The sequence below is a fragment of the Phaethon aethereus genome (assembly GCF_964289735.1).
Source record: "Phaethon aethereus genome assembly, chromosome: 5".
In the NCBI taxonomy this organism is placed as follows: domain Eukaryota; kingdom Metazoa; phylum Chordata; class Aves; order Phaethontiformes; family Phaethontidae; genus Phaethon; species Phaethon aethereus.
In genome coordinates, this window is record NC_138579.1 from 1,668,026 (window position 1) to 1,687,773 (window position 19,748).

Sequence of the window (19,748 nt, forward strand, 5' to 3'; positions counted from 1 at the left end):
CAGTAAACTGAAAAAAATTATGTGATAGGTAGAATGAGCTAAGTTTTGTAAATACTTAGAAATCGTCGTGCTCGATCTTTTTGGTTAAGTGCTTCCTGCAAAGACTGACAGCAACTTCTTGGAAGAAGAAACTCCTAAAAGCCTTGGGAAACTTCATATTTCAGTAAATGAGTAGTTAGACTTTAGAGTTAGTGGGTTTTAAATGCTTCTGATCACAAAAGTTCTTATTATCAAAATCTACATCTGATCTGTTTCCAAACACCATCCAGGGCAAACAGAAGGCTGAACATAGGGGAAGCAAGCTACAAAATCATGCAGAAAAAAATCAGCATCCCCTTTGGCCTCAAAACCAATTCATGCTATTGTTACCGAAAAGTTGGGGAAAGAACTTCTTAAGGCCAATGTCGTATTAAAGAGCAGGCATTCTTTATTTGGCGCCGGGTGCGTGGGGGATCCTTCTGCCTAGCATGCGCACCACTTCATAAGAGGCAGACATTTTTATACATGTCATGATTCACACATTCATTATATTTCCTGGAAAAAATAGACTTTATGTTGATGAGTTCCCAGGAGTCATTTACATAATTTCCCTCCCTTTCGCACATACTCCACACTGTCCTGGCAGGGGGTCCCTCCGGTGGTTGGGGGCCCCAGAGGAATTGTTCTCTTTACCTCTTGTCCAGGTATCAGTAACTTTGATTGCATCAACAACCTTCAACAACCTTGATTGCAGCAGTTAGCATGTCCCCCTCCTAAGCTCATATTTACATATCAACAACTTGGATTGTGACACTATCTTTATAGATGATCTAGATGAGGGAATAGAGTGCTCCCTCAGTAAGTTTGCAGATGCCACCAAGTTGGGTGGGAGTGTTGATCTGCTGGAGGGCAGGAGGGCTCTGCAGAGGGATTCGGACAGGCTGGATCGATGGGCCGAGGTCAACTGCATGAGGTTTAACAAGGCCAGGTGCCGGGTCCTGCACTTTGGCCACAACAACCCCATGCAACGCTACAGGCTTGGAGAGGAGTGGCTGGAGAGCTGCCCAGCGGAAAGGGACCTGGGGGTGCTGGTTGGTAGCCAGCTGAACATGAGCCGGCAGTGTGCCCAGGTGGCCAAGAAGGCCAACAGCGTCCTGGCCTGTACCAGCACTAGTGTGGCCAGCAGGAGTAGGGCAGTGATCATGCCCCTGTATTTGGCACTGGTGAGGCCGCAGCTTGAATCCTGTGTTCAGTTTTGGGCCCCTCGCTACAAGAAGGATGTTGAGGTGCTGGAGCGTGTCCAGAGAAGGGCAACGGAGCTGGGGAGGGGTCTGGAGCACAAGTCTGATGAGGAGCGGCTGAGGGAACTGGGGTTGTTTAGTCTTGAGAAGAGGAGGCTGAGGGGAGCCCTCATCGCTCTCTACAACTACCTGAAAGGGGGTTGTGGGGTTGTGGCAACGAGGGTGTTGGCCTCTTCTCCCAAGTACCTAGTGATAGGACGAGAGGAAATGGCCTCAAGTTGCGCCAGGGGAGGTTTAGATTGGATAATAAGAAAAATTTCTTCACTGAGATGGTGGTCAGGCACTGGCACAGGCTGACCAGGGAGGTGGTGGAGTCACCATCTCTGGAAGTGTTCAAATAACGTGTGGATGTGGCACTTCAGGACATGGTTTAGGGAACATGGTGGCACTGGATTAATGGTTGGACTTGATGATCTTGAAGGTCCTTTCCAACCTTAGTGATTCTGTGAGTCTGTGATAATATCTCCCATTTTGCAGGGTAGAAATGTAATGGAGAAGAATTAGTATCAATAAATCAATCTGTACGTGCCATCTTTGGATGTATGACACAGCTGTGGCATGGTTGTGATGCTGCTGCTCCTGATCATGACATTTCCCATTATGCCTCTGGAGCCTTCCGTAAGGCATTCTTATCTGGGTTTTGTGCACAACCCAGATGGCAGCCAGTGAGGAACACCAAGGATGGAATAAACAGACACAACTTGCAAGAAAATAAGCAGAGCAAAACATGGAATTAAAATAACCACTTTAGAATGTTTGAAAGTCTGTCCTAGAAAATAGAAATGAGAGGCAGTAAGTGCATAAAAAAGATAATATGCTGAATATATTTCCTGCTGAGGGAAAAGCACTTCAAAGGCTGTAATTACCAGGTTCCTTTTGTGTGAAATAGGTTAGCAGCTGCCACAATTGAAGCACATAGTGTGGGTGGAGGTCTATCAGTTGCCGAAGATGAACGTGATTGACTGCCCATCTTGCAAACAAGTGTTACATGAGTGCAAATGTTTAACCACCAGCTTTGTGTTGAAGTTCCTTTCAATACTGTGTGAAGCCAGTGTTTCTGATTTTAATGATATTCAAGATAAACCTCAAAAAGAAGAGAAAGAGAGGTCTTTATTTTTTGCATTTTCTCCTCTCCTTATTTCAGTGTCCCCTTCCACATTAGAAAATTGAAAAAGCTAGCGGTAATGAATAAGCTGTATATGTTCTTATTTATGCGCTCTTAATTTGTTCTTGAGGTTCAGTTAATCATTGGGTTTGTCCATGGAAGAATACATGTGCACAGAAACTGAAGTATAATGGACAGAAGTATCATAGAATTTCAAGCATTTGTAGTCAAAATTAAATATTTCTTGTTCTTAACTGGATTCAATTTCTATTACTTTTACACTATCCTTCCACTTCAAAACGTCTTTCATAGTTTTATGTTTGTCAATACCAGAAGGACACTTTATTCTTGTCTTGCCCCGTCGCTAAACAAGTGTGTTCTTCAGTTGTATGAGCTTTTCTCCAAAACAACAGCAACAAGAGCAAAAATCTGATTACTTGGCAGTCCTCTTATACTGTTTCTTCTAATTAGAGATGCTTTCTCTGTTTTGTTTTTTGTTTGTTTGGTTTGTTTTTTTTTGAAGAGTTTGCTAAAATTGAGTAGCATATTAGTAAGTGCAGTAAAATCAAAAAGCATTTAAGAAAGAATAGTTTTGCACTTAAAATGGCTTGGACTCATTGGAGGAATAAAAATCTCTGAACAGATATCTTTGGAGACAGCTCACATTTTTTATGTTCATCTTTTTTTACTTTATGAAATGAGAATAACTATCCCACATGATAATTGAAAAGGTGAAACTGCTGAAAGGTCTCGATAATCATCTCTAATGTTATTATCTTTGCAAGTTCTCTGCCAATCTCCCCACGCTGTGAGACGTATGGAACCACAATAGGCATGGCAAAAAATAGCTAACATGCATTAAAATGTGCTCTTTCCATACCATGTTGTTCCTGGTAGTTGAATGTCGTTTTAAACTATCAGTAATATCTTTTGTTTTTCTTTTTGCATTGCATTTGGCTAGATGGTGTCTCATTTTGTTAATTCTTCTTCTCCTGGTTCTTCACAATTACTCCACCCTTTTTAGATTGTATCAATTTTGAGTTGTCTATAGCTGTTTTCTTTGAAATTACAATTTCACATTATTTCTTTAATTGCTGTTTTTATCTTAATGATGCAATCTTCTTTCACTGTCTTTTTCTAAAATATACCAATGCCTTCCTTAGTCTTTAGACCTCTGTGGGGTCTTTTTAATGCCTTTCCAGTTGCCCATGCCTTTTAATATAGTTGTGGCAAGGCCTTTGGATGGCTGATAAATTTTCTGAGTTCATCTCCTATTTGAATTAAACATGCATAATAATGCACATTACCTTAGAATCATAGAATCATTAAGATTGGAAAAAACCTTTAAGATCATCAAGTCTAACCACCAACCCAACACGACCAAGCCCACTAAACCATGTCCTGAAATGCCACATCCACACGTTTTTTGAACGCCCCCAGTGATGGTGACTCCCCCACCTCCCTGGGCAGCCTGTGCCAGTGCTTGACCACTCCCTCAGTAAAGAAATTTTTCCTAATATCTAATCTAAACCTCTCCTGGTGCAACTTGAGACCTTCTCAAGTAGTCGTCAGAAAACTATGGAGGTACTGCAGAAGGCTGCCATTTTCAATGGTTATTTTCTTGAAAAAAACCAAAACCAAACAGTTAATCAAGGATGTGTTTATGCATATGTACTTCAGTTCCTTAAATTCAGATTTCTTGTCCTGACAACACCTGTGTAGCAGGAAGGCACACTGCTTTGTGTGCTGCACTAGGAATAAACCACTTTACACCTGCCTCGTACCAGCTTTGTCTTGTCCTGCTTTTCTCAGCAGATAACTGTCTTCATCTGATTCAGACAACATATGGCCTTTTGCTTCTGAAAAAATTCAGTCGCCTGCCTGCTTCCTCGTGTATCTATATTTTTTTATTTTATCTTTTTTAAAGAATGTTTTACCTTTGCCTTTCTCGGGTTACACCTTTCATTGTTTTCAGGATGATAGCTACACAAAATTTTCCTAATAAGTTGATGGTTTTTTTTAAAATAGGTGTAGCTGAAAGCTGAAGTAAGTTGAATTATTTTTTTCAGCCACTGAAAGATTGCAATCCAAAATACCAATTGCTTCTTCTTCTGTAGTCATGCCTGCCCCAAACAAGCTGCCTGTGCTGTGTATAGGAGCATGAATATCAATTTTCATCTGGCCAAAAGTGACCTCAGCAGCCCTATTGTGCTCACTGCTTTACCTGTTCTTCCCTGCTGACTTCCCTCTCCCCCATTCACACCCTTCTGGTAAAGGCAGCGTTATTCTGCGTCAGTAGTGCATCATTTCTTAGGTAAACCAGCAGAACCTTTGGACAGTTGAAAGTTTCTTTTGCATCAGCAGCTTTCTTCTTAGTGAGAAGAGGGACAGTTTATGACAATGGATTTGAGGTTATCACGGCTGGCTATACCGTCCTGGTCGATACGGTGCTTCCAGTTCCTTCTTTCTTGCCCTTAAACAGAGGTTATTCCTCTGAGAAGTGACAAATTCCCTGCTAGCTGCAGGCTAAATCCACCTTCTTCTCCCCCTCTAGGCTATTTCTTGCTCTCCTCCCAGTTCAGGGGAAAGGAAAATATTTTGGTTCTGGTGAAAAGCGTGGAAAAGAACATTAATGGTTTTAGTGATATGTTTGTCTTTGGTAGTACTTTGCATTCGTAACTCATAAAATGTTCTTGAAGATAATTGCCCTTAAAATGAGTATGTGCTACTTCACATGAAGGTGAGACACTGTTGCCAATTACTAAATTCAACAGGACATGGTAATCATAAAATCATAGAATGGTTTTGGTTGGAAGGGACCTTTAAAGGTCATCTCATCCAACCCCCCTGCCATGAGCAGGGATGTCTTTAACGAGAGCAGGTTGCTCAGAGCCCCGTCCAGCCTGACCTGGGATGTTCCCAGGAGTGGGGCATTGACCACCTCTCCGGGCAACCTGGGCCAGTGCTTTACCACTCTCATGGTGAAAAATGTCTTCCTTAGATCTCATCTGAATCTGCCCTCTTTTCTTTAAAACTATCACCCCTTGTCCTATAGCTGCAGGCCCTGCTAAATTCTCAACTACATACCCAAACAGCCTGATCATTCTCAACTAGGATGGGAATTTTCATCTCTAAGGAAAAGAAGAGCTCCTGGTACTTTGCAGTTACCCAATAGCATACAGCTTAGCTTTCTACAAAATACTGTAAAAAGCTACAGCTTACCTGTAGGATACTAATGAGATGTGTGTGTCTGGTGGTATTTTACATTCCCTAAGTGGGTCTGTCCACCAGAATGTAAATTTCCTACCTTCACTATATATTACCTATAGTGGTCTAAGCTATAAATAGAGCTATGATAGTTTATATGTTATTATTCATTATATATTTCTGTTAATCTAGTCAATGTATTTTTGAACTTTCTTTGAATCTTTTTCTGAAGTTTGCTTTTAGTTTTGAGAAGTCTTCTTGATCCACACAGTGAGTTTTAGTAATCTCTGAATTGTGACTGTGTAAAAATGAAGTACTTCATAATTTGCAGAATTGGTAGTATTCTGTTAATCTGTAATGATTCCTGATTAGTACAAATACATGGCTATTTCCCTGGGCAGCTGGCCTGTGTTTTAGTCAACTGTTATTTCAGAGTGCTCTGCAGAATTTCTGTGACATCTCTTTTTCCTTCTGTTAAGAATGGAGTCTTGAATTTGTGGTTTGTGAACACTGAGAATATAAGGTGGGGTTGTTTTGTTTTTGCTAGCCCTTAAGTGTGAAATAATGTTTTACTCATATGCTGGCAGCAGTCATATTTGTCCGGGTCCCTGTTTCTTTCCATTTTAGTTAGGTTTCACTTGATGTGAAATGTCAGTCCTGTCAGAGCTTATGGCATTTCCTCACCTGAGTAGAACAACAATGGAGAGGGTTTTAAAATATTAAAAAGTAGAAGTGAGAACTTGCACAATAGTTTTCTTTAAGGTAATTTTCCTTTAGCACAAGATCCACTTCTGTTTCCCTCCCTCTGTAACAGCAACTAGGTTGCATGGCTGAAAAAGAGTCTGAAAGCAGACTTCAGCTCCTGCTTTTCTCCTTTAGCCAGAGATGCCCATGTATTCAGTCAGATGGTCAGACCTTCCCTGCATTGTAAGAAATTACTGTTTCTGGTGAAGGGAGCAGCTGAGCAACCTGTAATTTAGGCATTACCCTGCTGCCTGCTGGACCATATTGCTCTTCTGCTTTACCAGCCAAGGGGATTCCCTTCCATTCTTCTCTCAGAGGGAGATCTGTTGTGTTTTCTCAATGTACGGAGTCCATCGTCTTGACAACCCTAAATATTTATTCTGCTCAGAAACAGAAGCCTAATACTGCTATTATTGAGCCCAGAGCTTCGGGAAGTATGTGTTAGTGAATTTTGCCAGCTGCTGGAGGCCTTCATGCCTGTGTAAAGTTGGACCATGTATTACTTAAGTGTCCTGGTTTAACCCCAGTTGGCAAGTCAGCCCCACGCAGCCGCTCGCCCACTCCCCCCCGGTGGGATGGAGGAGAGAATCGGAAGAATAAAAGTGAGAAGACTCGTGGGTTTAGATAAAGACAGTTTAATAGGGAAAGCAAAAGCTGCACATGCCAGCAGAGCAAAACAAGGAATTCATTCACCACTTCCCATGGCAGGCAGGGGTTCAGCCATCTCCAGGAAAACCGGGCTCCGTCACGCCCAACAGTGACTTGGGAAGACAGACGCCATCACTCCGAAGGTCCCCCCCTTCCTTCTGCTTCCCGCAGCTTTATATGCTGCGCGGGAACATCCTGGACATGTCTGGATGGCAACAGTTCATCACCTGAGGTGTTAGGGAAAGTTCCAGTACACTGTGTGTACAAGTCATCTTCAGGAGCAAGGGGGAACCCAAACTAGATCTGTTTGTCTACGAAGTTTTTCGCCAGTGCCTGCTTTTTGCTATCTAACAACTTGCTGTTTGAAAATGCATTCTTGGCCCCTTGGTAGGCCATCTTTCTGCTTCTTGGTTATGAAGATAAGTCTTAAGTGAGGCAGTAGAAGTCACTTTGGACTGGCCAAAGGTTTTGGTTAAAACTGAGGACTCTTTCTGGCCTTCCCTTTCTACCTTGTCCAGGCAACACTCTCCAGAACTCCACACTAATCCAAGATTGACATAGTCTGTCTTGGTGTGTGGGTGCTGGGTATTAACTGCTAGAGCAGACCTAATACTTAACTGTTCTTATAAACAACAGTAAAGGCTGTGAGATATGCTTTTCTGACAAGTGTTCTTAATTTTCTTTTCCTTCAGGTCTCTCTTTTTAATTCCTCTACTGAGTCCTTGAACTGTTTGTTAGCTATAAAGTAGTGTAACGTCTCCTAGACTCGAGTCAAAAATATTTTAGTAGCAATATTGATCTTCTGGATTTTTTTTAATGATGACCTTAAAAAAAATTCAGTGTTGGCTGTTTTTTTCCAGCTGTTAAAGACTTTTCCCGAACAGGACTTGAACCTAGTAGTCTGAACTCTTAGGGATCTGTTTTTGAGTCTCTAATAAACATTGTCACACCATCCTGTGGAGACACAGTCTGGCAATTGTAACTTGAGAGGATTGAGAGATACAGGCTGATTCCTCGTACGTGGTATTGATTCAGAATAGGGTGTTGGCTGCACATTCATCCCAAATCCCGTCTGCAGACTGATTGTCAAATTAACTTAATTATTTCTCTCCAAGCTTCATACATCAGGGCTGAAAGCAATCACATTCTTTATTGTCTCTTAACAATGATTTTTTGGAATTCATTTGCTATTCACACTGATGTCTGTTTTGAGGGATTTGGCATTTTTTTGTGGTGGTATCAAGGCTTGCTGTCAGACTGCCAAAAATGACTCCATTTCCTCTTCGTCACTGGAGTGTACTCGCTCAGAGCCAAGCAGCACCAGGGCCTTGTCTTCAGTAAGCTGCCATATGAGTCTGTATTTTGTTTTTATCTAGCAGTGGTGCTCATGGGTGCCCTATACTTCCCACTTGAGGTTATGAGTCTAAATAAAACTCACAAGCCTCTTTTTTCTTTCCCTGATCCTGGGGAATTTTCATAGCACTTTTGTTTCTTTCCTCTTACTTATCTGTGCATCCTTAATAGAGGAGATTGATTAAAAAAAAATGACTAACAAGTAGTTTTTTCGTAACAAATTAATGTTGCTTTCCAGTATTTAAAGAGTAACTTAAAAAAAAAAAAAAGAAGAAAGAAAAAAAAAAGTGAGGGGGGAGGATAAAAAAAGCTTTTACCTATTTGCAATTTGCTCCCCAAGGTCTTCGAGGCACACGTTTAGCAATTCAAGCTATATGCTTTCCCTATTTGCTATACTGTCTTCAGGGCCTATAGGTGTTTGATATATGTATACCTCTCTATTTATATCTGTCTGTCTATCTATATCTTCGTTTATATGATGCTTTCCCCCAAAACAATCATTTAATAGATAGATTTACCCATAATTATAACACATACAACACACTTTTGATACTTGTTTTTGACACCAGATTCTCTACATTCTCTACATTCTCCACACTCTCATGTGGCATAGAGAATGTATTTTTTCCTTTGACTGGTATCATTCAAAGTTCTTTTTATTCTATGTATCCTTTTCCTTAAAGTAGATAACATTTCCTGCTGTTGTTTTTCCCCCCATAGGCCAAAAGCAAATACACCGTCATGAGAATTGGTCTCTGTCACCTGAGGAATTTGAAATATGGGACAGACTTTACAGGATTAAGGAAAGTGATGGAGTAAAGGAACCGGTAATGCCTCAAATTCAGTTTGAAACCTTAGAAAACCTGGAAGAAATATCAGTAAGTTTAACCTAAATGTAATGTTTCCTTTGACATGAGGCCTAAAGGATACCCTAAATAACAAAGTTAACTATGAATTTGAAGGAGGTCTATATTGAAAATGCAATTTTGAGAATTATATGTAGATTTTTGAGGTTAAGAATTTAGGAATTAAATGTTCAAAAGGGATTGTTGAGGTTAGGTCTGTAAATTAAAAATACGTTAAAAAGTCTGTTGGTATCCATTAAGTACTGTTCTTGTTTCGAAGAATTCCATGCAGGATGCTGTATTCATGATGGTATTGTATCCATGCTTTTTTGTTCCCTTGTTGATATAACTATAAAAGTGTTACTGAAAGAAAACCTCAAGTTTTACAAGCTCTTTTCTGATTCAGAGAAAAAATGTGGCGCTTTTGTGTCAATTCACCACAAACAACTTGTCTTCCATGAAAAGCCATGATGACAGAAAGCCTGGAATTATTTTTATTTAAACCAGACTTAAGCCTTTGTGATAATGTGTAGATACTTTTATCCATTCAGCATATTTATTGTCCCTGACAGAGAAGTAGACATTAGTTTTGCTAAGCAATTTCTTGATTAAAATCTCCTTGCCAATCTTAATTTCAAATTGCAGAAGCATGAAGAGGAGGCAACTCACAAACTTTCCTTGTCTGAATGGAGAATTTGGCAGAATCGTCCTTTTCCTACATCCATGGTCGATCACTCAGATCGTTGCTACCATTTTATCAGCGTTATGGAAATGATAGAACTGATGAGGCATGAGCAGGTAAGGTGTTTACATTTGGCTGGCTGTAAGCATGCAGGAGGATTTAATGCACAGTTAGAATATTTAATAAATAATGAGTGCTCTAGTTCTGTCTGGTCAGCTGAAAAAAAGTGGGGAAGTGTTTGTGTGGGGCTAAGTTAGACATTGTGAAATGCATAACATGTATTTAATTTTGTTTCAAAATGGTAATCTGGTAATCTGTAATTCTTAATCTTTTCCACAGAAATTGTTTAAAATTAGTTAATGTTTCCCAAAACAGAAAAAAAAAAGCCACCCATAAATCATTCTTTTTTTAATGGATCCAAGTTTTTTTACTTTTAATGGATCCAAAATTTTTTACAAGAAGACATTAAATACAAGAACTATATATGTCAAGGAGCAAAGTCACCACAAATGGTATTAGAATTACTCCAGAGTGTAATAGGAATTGGAAATAATTTTGTATCATGTATGTACATTAAATGCATCCCATAAAAATGATGCAGGAAAGTATTGCATGTTTTAAGGTGGTTGTGTTTTGAGGCTTTTTGGTTTGTTTTCTGTGAAAGCTTTAATTAAAAGACTAATTGCTCCTAGGAATTAGAGGGTAAGAGGAGGGCAGTCAAACAAACATGGATGAAAAGCATCTAGGAGATGAGAAATTTGTTTACTAACAGTTACGGACAGCAGATAAGCCTTTATAATGAAAGGCGCACACAAGAAAATGTGTGTAGAGGTGGATCTGTTGACAGCACCTTAAGACTTCAGTCGTTCACCATGTTATTTTTCCTCCAGTTTAGCTCTTCTGTGTTCCATGCATGCTGCTTTTTAGTGTGTTGAAGTTTTCTAGGTCACCAGAATCTGTTGCTAAGCTGCCAGAGTTTCCTGAATAACTAGACTAATAAAGGAAGAGAATAGAGACATTGTAGTTGTACTCCTTGCTAGCAAAGTATATTAATGGAAAGTTGTAAATAGACTTTCAGAGCTAAGATAAGCTTCTCCACTTCATCACAGAACAATGGCATTCTTGACTTCTTTGAGAGTCTGTGTTGCCAGTCTAGGGTCAAGAACATACTGCCTGAGAGAGAGAACTCTGGGGAGAGTTCAGGCATAGAGAGCTGAAAGAAGTCAAGAGGCAAAGAAATGTTTCAAAAATTTAGAATTGCTCTTCTGATTGAGGACTTCCCACCACCAAATCAGGCAATTGAAGTGTTTGTGACTTAAGTTCCTTTTATAAAAGTGTATTGATATCAGAAGTCTGTTCCGGTTCCCTTCAAAGTTGTGGATGCTAAACCAACATCTGGCACCCTTAAAATAATTTACAGAGCAAATTTGTTAGTCATCAAGCGAGTCTTCAGCCTTCTCCTCCAGACTCTGACAAAGTAGGTATCAAAAATTATAAGCAAAGCAGAGTATCAAGTGCTTGCTTTCACTTCAAGCTTTTAGAGAACTTCTGCAGAGATAGGTCTGCCTACTGTCCCTCATGGGAATGAGACAGCCCAGCTCACTGGCCTCTGCTCTCTACCATGTAGTGAACAGAGACGTTGTTCCTTCAACAGGCAGGACCCAAAACTATGGCTTTTTACATCATGATCATCATGGTACATTTTGCTTCGCTCTGATGATGGCCATCCAGCATAGGCAGGATGTGTGGTGCTGCATTCTCCGTGTAGTGCTCTGGCAGAATCATGCTGCCGTGTGCCGTCGTAGCACACGAGCTCTCTCCCCAGGTACTTCGGAGCGGTCCTGCGTATGGCACATGGCAGTGCTGCAGAGAGCCTCCAAACAGCCTTGGAAAATGCTGAAAGATCTGCATCAGAAAGGAAGGGATACAGCTATTAATCGATAAAAAGTGATAAACAGCTGGCTTCCACGATTTCTAATTTAACAGCTGAATGTCAGCTTAATCATGATACATTGTAGGTAATGTTCTTGCAGTCTCAGACTGCCTGTTATCTCTTATAGCTGCTTCCCAGCTCAGAGTTTCAAGCATCATCTGGATTGATTTCCAGTCAGCTTTCTCTGATCTGTCTTCACTAGTCATAGGTGGAGACACTGAACTTTCTCATAGAGGAGAAATCCTAACTGAATGTCACTGGCATGCTGAAAACACCTCTTAATGACTCCACTGAAATTGAGAGGTTACAACATGACACATCACTCCACCCTCTTGAATTCTTCTAGGGAAAAACAAGGCACTAGCAGTAACTCTGACCATGTATATATATATAGCCCATCTATATGTTGCATCTCTTCCCTGATGGCCTGAGGTGTCATGGGCCCACCGAGCTATAAATAATTCACCCTTATGTTGCCAGTCCAGATCCACCTGAGCCACTTCAATCTTAGCAGCCTGATCCACCTGATGGTTGTTTTGATGTTCTTCGGTGGCCCGACTCTTGGGTACGTGAGCATCTACGTGACGTACTTTTATGACGAGATTCTCTAGTCGGGCAGCAATATCTTGCCACAATTCAGCAGCCCAGATGGGCTTGCCTCTGCGTTGCCAGTTGCTCTGCTTCCATTGCTGCAGCCACCCCCATAGAGCATTTGCCACCATCCATGAGTCAGTATAAAGATAGAGTACTGGCCATTTTTCTCGTTCAGCAATATCTAAAGCCAGCTGGATGGCTTTCACCTCCGCAAACTGACTTGATTCACCTTGTCCTTCAGCCACTTCTGCAACTCGTCGTATAGGGCTCCATACAGCAGCTTTCCACCTTCGATGTTTGCCTACAATACGACAGGACCCATCAGTAAACAGGGCATATTGCCTTTCGTTCTCTGGCAGTTCATTATATGGTGGAGCCTCTTCAGCACGCGCCACCTCCTCTTCCGGTGATATTCCAAAATCTTTGCCTTCTGGCCAGTCCATGATCACTTCCAAGATTCCCGGGCGATTAAGATTTCCTATTCGAGCCCGCTGTGTAATAAGCGCGACCCACTTACTCCACGTAGCATCAGTCGCATGATGCGTAGAGGGGACCCTCCCTTTGAACATCCAGCCCAGCACCGGCAGTCGGGGTGCCAGGAGGAGCTGTGCTTCAGTACCAAGCACTTCTGAGGCAGCTCGAACTCCTTCATATGCCGCCAATATCTCCTTTTCAGTTGGAGTATAGCGGGACTCAGATCCCCTATATCCTCGACTCCAAAACCCTAGAGGTCGACCTCGAGTCTCTCCTGGTGCCTTCTGCCAGAGACTCCAGGTAGGGCCATTCTCCCCGGCTGCCGTGTAGAGCACATTTTTAACATCTTGTCCTGCCCGTACTGGCCCGAGGGCTACGGCATGAACTATCTCCTGTTTGATTTGTTCGAAGGCTTGTCGTTGCTCAGGGCCCCATTTAAAATCGTTCTTCTTCCGGGTCACTTGATAAAGAGGGCTTACAATCAGACTGTAATTTGGAATATGCATTCTCCAGAAACCCACAACACCCAGAAACGCTTGTGTTTCTTTTTTGCTAGTTGGTGGAGACATAGCTGTTATTTTGTTGATCACATCCGTTGGGATCTGTCGACGTCCATCTTGCCATTTTATTCCTAAAAACTGGATCTCTTGTGCAGGTCCCTTGACTTTACTTTGCTTTATAGCAAAACCAGCTTTCAGAAGGACTTGAATTATTTTCTTCCCTTTCTCGAAAACTTCTTCTGCTGTGTTGCCCCATACGATGATGTCATCAATGTATTGCAGATGCTCTGGAGCTTCACCCTGTTCCAGTGCAGTTTGTATCAGCCCATGGCAAATGGTAGGGCTGTGTTTCCACCCCTGGGGAAGTCGATTCCAGGTGTATTGGACACCTCTCCAAGTGAAAGCAAACTGTGGCCTGCACTCTGCCGCCAAAGGGATCGAGAAAAACGCGTTAGCAATATCAATGGTGGCGTACCACTTGGCTGCCTTTGACTCCAGTTCATATTGAAGTTCTAGCATGTCCGGCACAGCAGCGCTCAGTGGCGGCGTGACTTCATTCAGGCCACGATAGTCTACTGTCAGTCTCCACTCTCCATTAGACTTTCGCACTGGCCATATGGGGCTGTTGAAGGGTGAGTGAGTCTTGCTGATCACTCCTTGGCTCTCCAGCCGACGAATCAGCTCATGGATGGGGATCAGGGAGTCTCTGTTGGTGCGATATTGCCGCCGGTGCACTGTTGTGGTAGCGATCGGCACCTGTTGTTCTTTGACCCTGAGCAACCCCACCACAGAAGGGTCCTCTGAGAGACCAGGCAAGGTGGACAGCTGTTTAATTTCTTCCGTCTCCAAGGCAGCTATACCAAAAGCCCACCGGTACCCTTTTGGGTCCTTGAAATACCCTCTGCTGAGGTAGTCTATGCCCAGGATGCACGGAGCCTCTGGGCCAGTCACAATGGGGTGCTTCTGCCACTCATTCCCAGTTAGGCTCACTTCAGCCTCCAGTACAGTCAGCTGTTGGGATCCCCCTGTCACTCCAGAAATACAGATGGGTTCTGCCCCTATATGGCTTGATGGCATCAGGGTACATTGTGCACCGGTGTCCACTAAAGCCTTATATTCCTGTGGGTCTGACGTGCCAGGCCATCTAATCCACACAGTCCAATAAACTCGGTTGTCCCTCTCCTCCGCCTGGCTGGAGGCAGGGCCCCTCTAATCCTGCTCATAGTACTCGTTACCCACTTCTTGTAAATAGGAATCAGAAGTCCCTTCAAGAGGATCAGAGGTGAGATCAGCTCTTCTATTCTTTCTGGGAAGCTGCCCACTGGAAAGTGGAGCGACGATTTTCCTCGAGGAACCTGAACCCCCTTTTGTAATTGTTTTTCCTTGCAGCTCGCGTACTCGTGCCTCTAGGGTCGAGGTAGGTTTTCCATCCCACCTCCTCATGTCCTCTCCGTAGTCACGCAATTGAAACCACAGGGTGGCTCGGGGTGTGTATCCTCTATATCTTCTCTCTTGAACAGAAGAGCGCTTACTCCTAATGGCTGAGACACTGGTCCGTGTGGGTGGAGGGTAGGGCATATCCTCTTTGAATTGCCGGAACTCTCGGGACAGTTTCTCTATAGCAGAGACGCAGGCCCGCAGGGAGGAAGAGAGACTTTCTTCGTATTGCCGGAGTTGGCCAGCCAATTCATCCACCGTTGGTCTCTCTCCGTCCTTCCAGGCCATTACTGCTAATGAGTTGGCATATGATGATGGTGCACTCCGTACAAACTTCCGCCACATAGGTTGCGTGCAATTGACTTCATCTGGATCTTTGGATGATTGTCCATTGTCCAAGTCACCATAAATCACTTCCAGCACCGCTAGCTCCCTCAGGTACTGGATACCTTTCTCCATGGTGGTCCACTTGCCTGGGTGACATAGAACATCTTCCTTGAAGGGATACCTTTCCTTCACACCCGACAGGAGTCGTCTCCAGAGGCTGAGGACTTGTGCACCTTTTCCAATTGCTTTGTCAATGCCCCCTTCCCTAGAAAGGGATCCCAGCTGCTTGGCTTCCCTACCCTCTAATTCCAGGCTACTGGCCCCATTATCCCAGCATCGGAGCAGCCAGGTGACAATGTGCTCACCTGGACGACGGCTGAAATCCTTTCGCATATCTCGCAATTCACTCAGGGATAGAGATCGGGTAGTTACCGTCTCTTTTATAAGTTCTTCCTCTTCCTCCTCTTCAAGCGATGACTCGCTCTCTTCCCTCTTCCGTGCTTGTGATGGCCCTGCTTCAGAGCACTCTGCCTCCTCACTCTCTTCCTCTGGCTCCTTCTTAGCAGGATCTTCCTCCTCCCTTACTAAACGAGCTGACTTCCGCTTCCAAGATTTCTTCTTTTGTACAGGGGCAACTGATACCGGGATGGGCTGGTCCTCTGGTTCAGCTGCAACAGTCTGAGTAGCTACAGTGCCCGCCGTGGGGGTTGGAGTAGTGGCAGTGCCCGCCGTGGGGGTTGGAGTAGTGACAGTGCCTGCTACAGACGTTGGAGTAGTCACAGTGCCTGCCACATTGCCATCAGACCCAGAGAGCCTCTCTCCCCTTTGCACAGTGTTAAATAGGGTTCGGTAGGCATGGGCCAGGCCCCAGCACATGGCAATGATTTGTGTCTCCTTGGAGCTGCCAGGCTGACAGCATACTTCTTCCAGATATTCTGCTAGTTTATCAGGATTCTGCACTTGTTCGGGAGTGAAGCTCCAAAACACCGGAGGTGCCCACCGCCCCAGGCATTTGCCCATGCTGTTCCACACACCCTGCCATTCATAACTATCCAGCCTTGGGGCAGATCTCCGGGTGATATTCTTAAATTGCTTGCCAACCTTAGACAAAACTGAAACCATGTTCCCCAGAAGTAGCAATAGAGGTATTTTAACCAGCCAAGGGTGTTCAAAATACTGAAAAATTATTGTGATGAAGGAGGAAATGTTATGATAGAGGGTATCAAAGGTACCATTCTGCATTTCCTCCATAAAAAACCTTTCAGAGGCAGAAGTATAATTGCTAATCGTCTCCACAAGACTGTAGCCAAAATACAGTAACGGCTTTAGTACAGAGCTCAGATGATACCACATTAAGCTCAAGGTCAGTGCTCTAAAAACAAAATTCACAGGCGAGACATTACTAATCATTGCAGAGTACAGCAGCCCGCAGAAACCAACACCGATCCTTAACATGTACAGCAAAGACGAGAGCATGATGCAAATCAAACTGATATTGTGACCTGCAACCGTTATTATCTCAAGCCTCGGGCCCCACGTTGGGCGCCAAAAAGGACTGTCGTGGTTTAGCCCCAGCCGGCAACTAAGCACCACGCAGCCGCTCGCTCACTCTCCCTCCCACAGCGGGACGGGGGAGAGAATTAGGAAAAACCTCGTGGGTTGAGATAAACACGGTTTAATAGGACAGAAAGAAAGAAGGGAACAATAATGATAATACCAACAAAGGAATGTATAAGAACAAGTGAGGCCCAATACAGAAATTGCTCACCACCCCGTGATCGACAGCCCGTCCCCGAGCAGCGATTTCCGCCCCCCCGGCCAACTCCAGTTTATGTACTGGGCATGACGTCGTATGGTAGGGAATATCTCTTTGGCCAGTCTGGGTCAGCTGTGCCGGCTGTGTCCCCTCCCAGTTCCCCGTGCACCCCCAGCCTGCTCGCTGGCAGGCCAGCACAAGAAGCTGGACTGTCCTTGACGGCTCAGCAACAACCCAAAACATCAGCACATTATCAACAGTTTCTCATCCCAAATCCAAAACACAGTCTCACACTGGCTTCTGTGAGGAAAACCAGCTCTATCCTGGCTGAAACCAGGACACCATGTCTGACAAAGTTGACAAGGGAGAAGCTGTAATCGGCACTAACACTCAGTTTTTAAACTTTGGTGATTGTTGGCCTCTTTCTTGTATCTAAACTAAATTGTCAAGGTTCAAGGACATCAAAGCTTCACCATAACTGTTTCACAAAAAGCAAAGATGCAATGTGTCTTAATCTATTTTGTCAGCACTGACAGCGATTTCTTGTATGTGAGTTTTATTAATATTTTCTTAAGTCCTTGACATCTCTGAAAGGCACTGATAGTCTTCCCAAGAGAGGATATGTTCCCACTGACATCCACCAAAGGGAAGGGAAGCGAATGATGTATGTTATCTTTACAGAGGGGTCGCCTTGGAGCAGTCACTGCGCTGTGGCAGTCTCCACTCACCAGGTAGATTACACCAGCAAATGCTTGCTGCCCTGCAATTCGGAAGAGAACAATCTTTCATACTGCTAACAAGAGAGCCTGTGTGTGGGAGGTGGTTTTGTTTTCCTGCTACTACCAATCTTGTCCTAATTCGGTCATCCTGCAGCTTCAATTCTGGTGAATCAGAAAACGCATACAGAGAAAAATGGGTGTAGTTATACAGTAAATCAGAGCAAAGAACTTTTCGGTATAAAGTATTTTTTAAAAAACTATCGCTGTTCTAAACCATTTTTGTTAGTGAATGCTGCTTTGAGGGCCATCACTGTTACCATAGAGCAGTTCAGTTTGGACCTGTGGAGCTCTCTGGCCCAGTCCAGGGCCTGTGTAGATGAGGTGGCTCGGGGCCTCAACAAGTCACACCTTCAAGATCTGCAGGGCTGGAACCCCAGAGCATTTGGTCACCCTTACGGTGAAAAAATTTCTCTCAATATCTAATTGAGATTACCCTTGTTACATGTTGTGCCCATTAACTCTGGCCTCGGCATACCTCCAGGAAGCCTGGCTCTGTCTTCCCTCTGCTCTTACATTAAATAAAGCTGGTAATAAGATCCCCCTCTTCTTAAGACTGAACAGAGTTCCCTTGTACATCCTCGTGCTCCAGCCCTGTGACAGTTTTGGCCACCTCTGCTGGACTTGATCTAGTCTGAAATATTTCTCGTAGTGGGGGGCCAAAACTAGACTAAGTGCTCCAGATGTGGTCTCACAGATGATGAATAGAGGACAATAATTGCTTCCCTTGTCCTTCTGGCTGCTTGTCTTGCTAATAGGGCCTGGGTGCGATCGTCTTTGTTGCCACAAGGGCACACTGCTGTCTCAGTTTTCTGTCCTGAGGTTTCTGTCATCCTGTTGAGGACCCTCTGGACAGCAGCCCTGCCCTCAAGCATGTCACCTGGTGTCATCTGCAGACTTACTGAAGGTGCACTCTGTACTGTAGTCAAGGTCAGTAATAAAAATGTTAAGGACTAAAAACATCTGAGAAACACTCCTAGCAGCTAGCCACTGGCCAGACTTCATACTAGTCCTCAAAACACTGTAATCATGGTGGTCCAGCCAGTTTTCCACCCAGCCTTATTGTTCACTTATGCAAACCATATCTCTTAAGTTTAGCTATGAGATTGTGTCAGAAGCCTTGCTAAAGTCAAGGTAAACAACATCCACTGCACTTCTCTTGCCCATAAAGCAGCTCCTATCTTCATAAAAGGCAGTCTTGAATTTGTCATCCCTATGTGTTTTGTATGCTTGTTGGGATAGTCTCCTGAAAGCTTGACCAATCTGATCTCCTTCTATGACCAGGTGACCCGCCTAGTGGATGAGGGGAAGGCTGTGGATGTTGTCTACCTTGACTTTAGTAAAGCCTTTGACAGCATCTCCCCCAGCATTCTCCTGGAGAAACTGGCAGCTTGTGGCTTAGACAGGTTTACTCTTCGCTGAGTAAAGAACGGACTGGACGGCCGAGGCCAGAGAGTCATGGTGAATGGTGTTAAATCCGCTGGCGGCCGGTCACAAGCGGTGTTCCCCAGGGGTCGGTTCTGGGGCCGGTCTTGTTCAAGATCTTTATTGATGACCTGGATGAGAGGATCGAGTGTTCCCTCAGTACGTTTGCAGATGACACCAAGTTGGGTGGGAGTGTTGATCTGCCGGAGGGCAGGAGGGCTCTGCAGAGGGATCTGGACAGGCTGGATCGATGGGCTGAGATCAGCTGTATGAGGTTTAACAAGGCCAAGTGCAGGGTCCTGCACTTGGGTCGCAACAACCCCACGCAACGCTACAGGCTTGGGGAGGAGTGGCTGGAGAGCTGCCCGGCGGAAAAGGACCTGGGGGTGCTGGTCGACAGCCGGCTGAACATGAGCCGGCAGTGTGCCCAGATGGCCAAGAAGGCCAACAGCGTCCTGGCCTGTATCAGCACTAGTGTGGCCAGCAGGAGCAGGGCAGGGATCGTGCCCCTGTACTGGGCACCGGTGAGGCCGCATCTCGAATCCTGTGTTCAGTTTTGGGCCCCTCACGACAAGAAGGATGTTGAGGTGCTGGAGCGTGTCCAGAGAAGGGCGATGGAGCTGGGGAGGGGTCTGGAGCACAAGTCTTATGAGGAGCGGCTG

At 44.1% G+C, this 19,748-nt stretch overlaps 1 protein-coding gene across 1 annotated transcript in view; it reads left to right on the plus strand.

The window, feature by feature from the left end:
- Nucleotides 1-19,748, plus strand: part of FANCM (FA complementation group M) — a gene marked incomplete at both ends in the record, with an annotated part of 89,569 nt that overhangs the window by 42,191 nt on the left and 27,630 nt on the right. The window contains 2 exons of the mRNA XM_082000946.1: nt 9,058-9,215; nt 9,828-9,980. Of these exons, the coding sequence (XP_081857072.1) occupies nt 9,058-9,215; nt 9,828-9,980 (311 nt within the window). The remainder of the gene's footprint in view (nt 1-9,057; nt 9,216-9,827; nt 9,981-19,748) is intronic.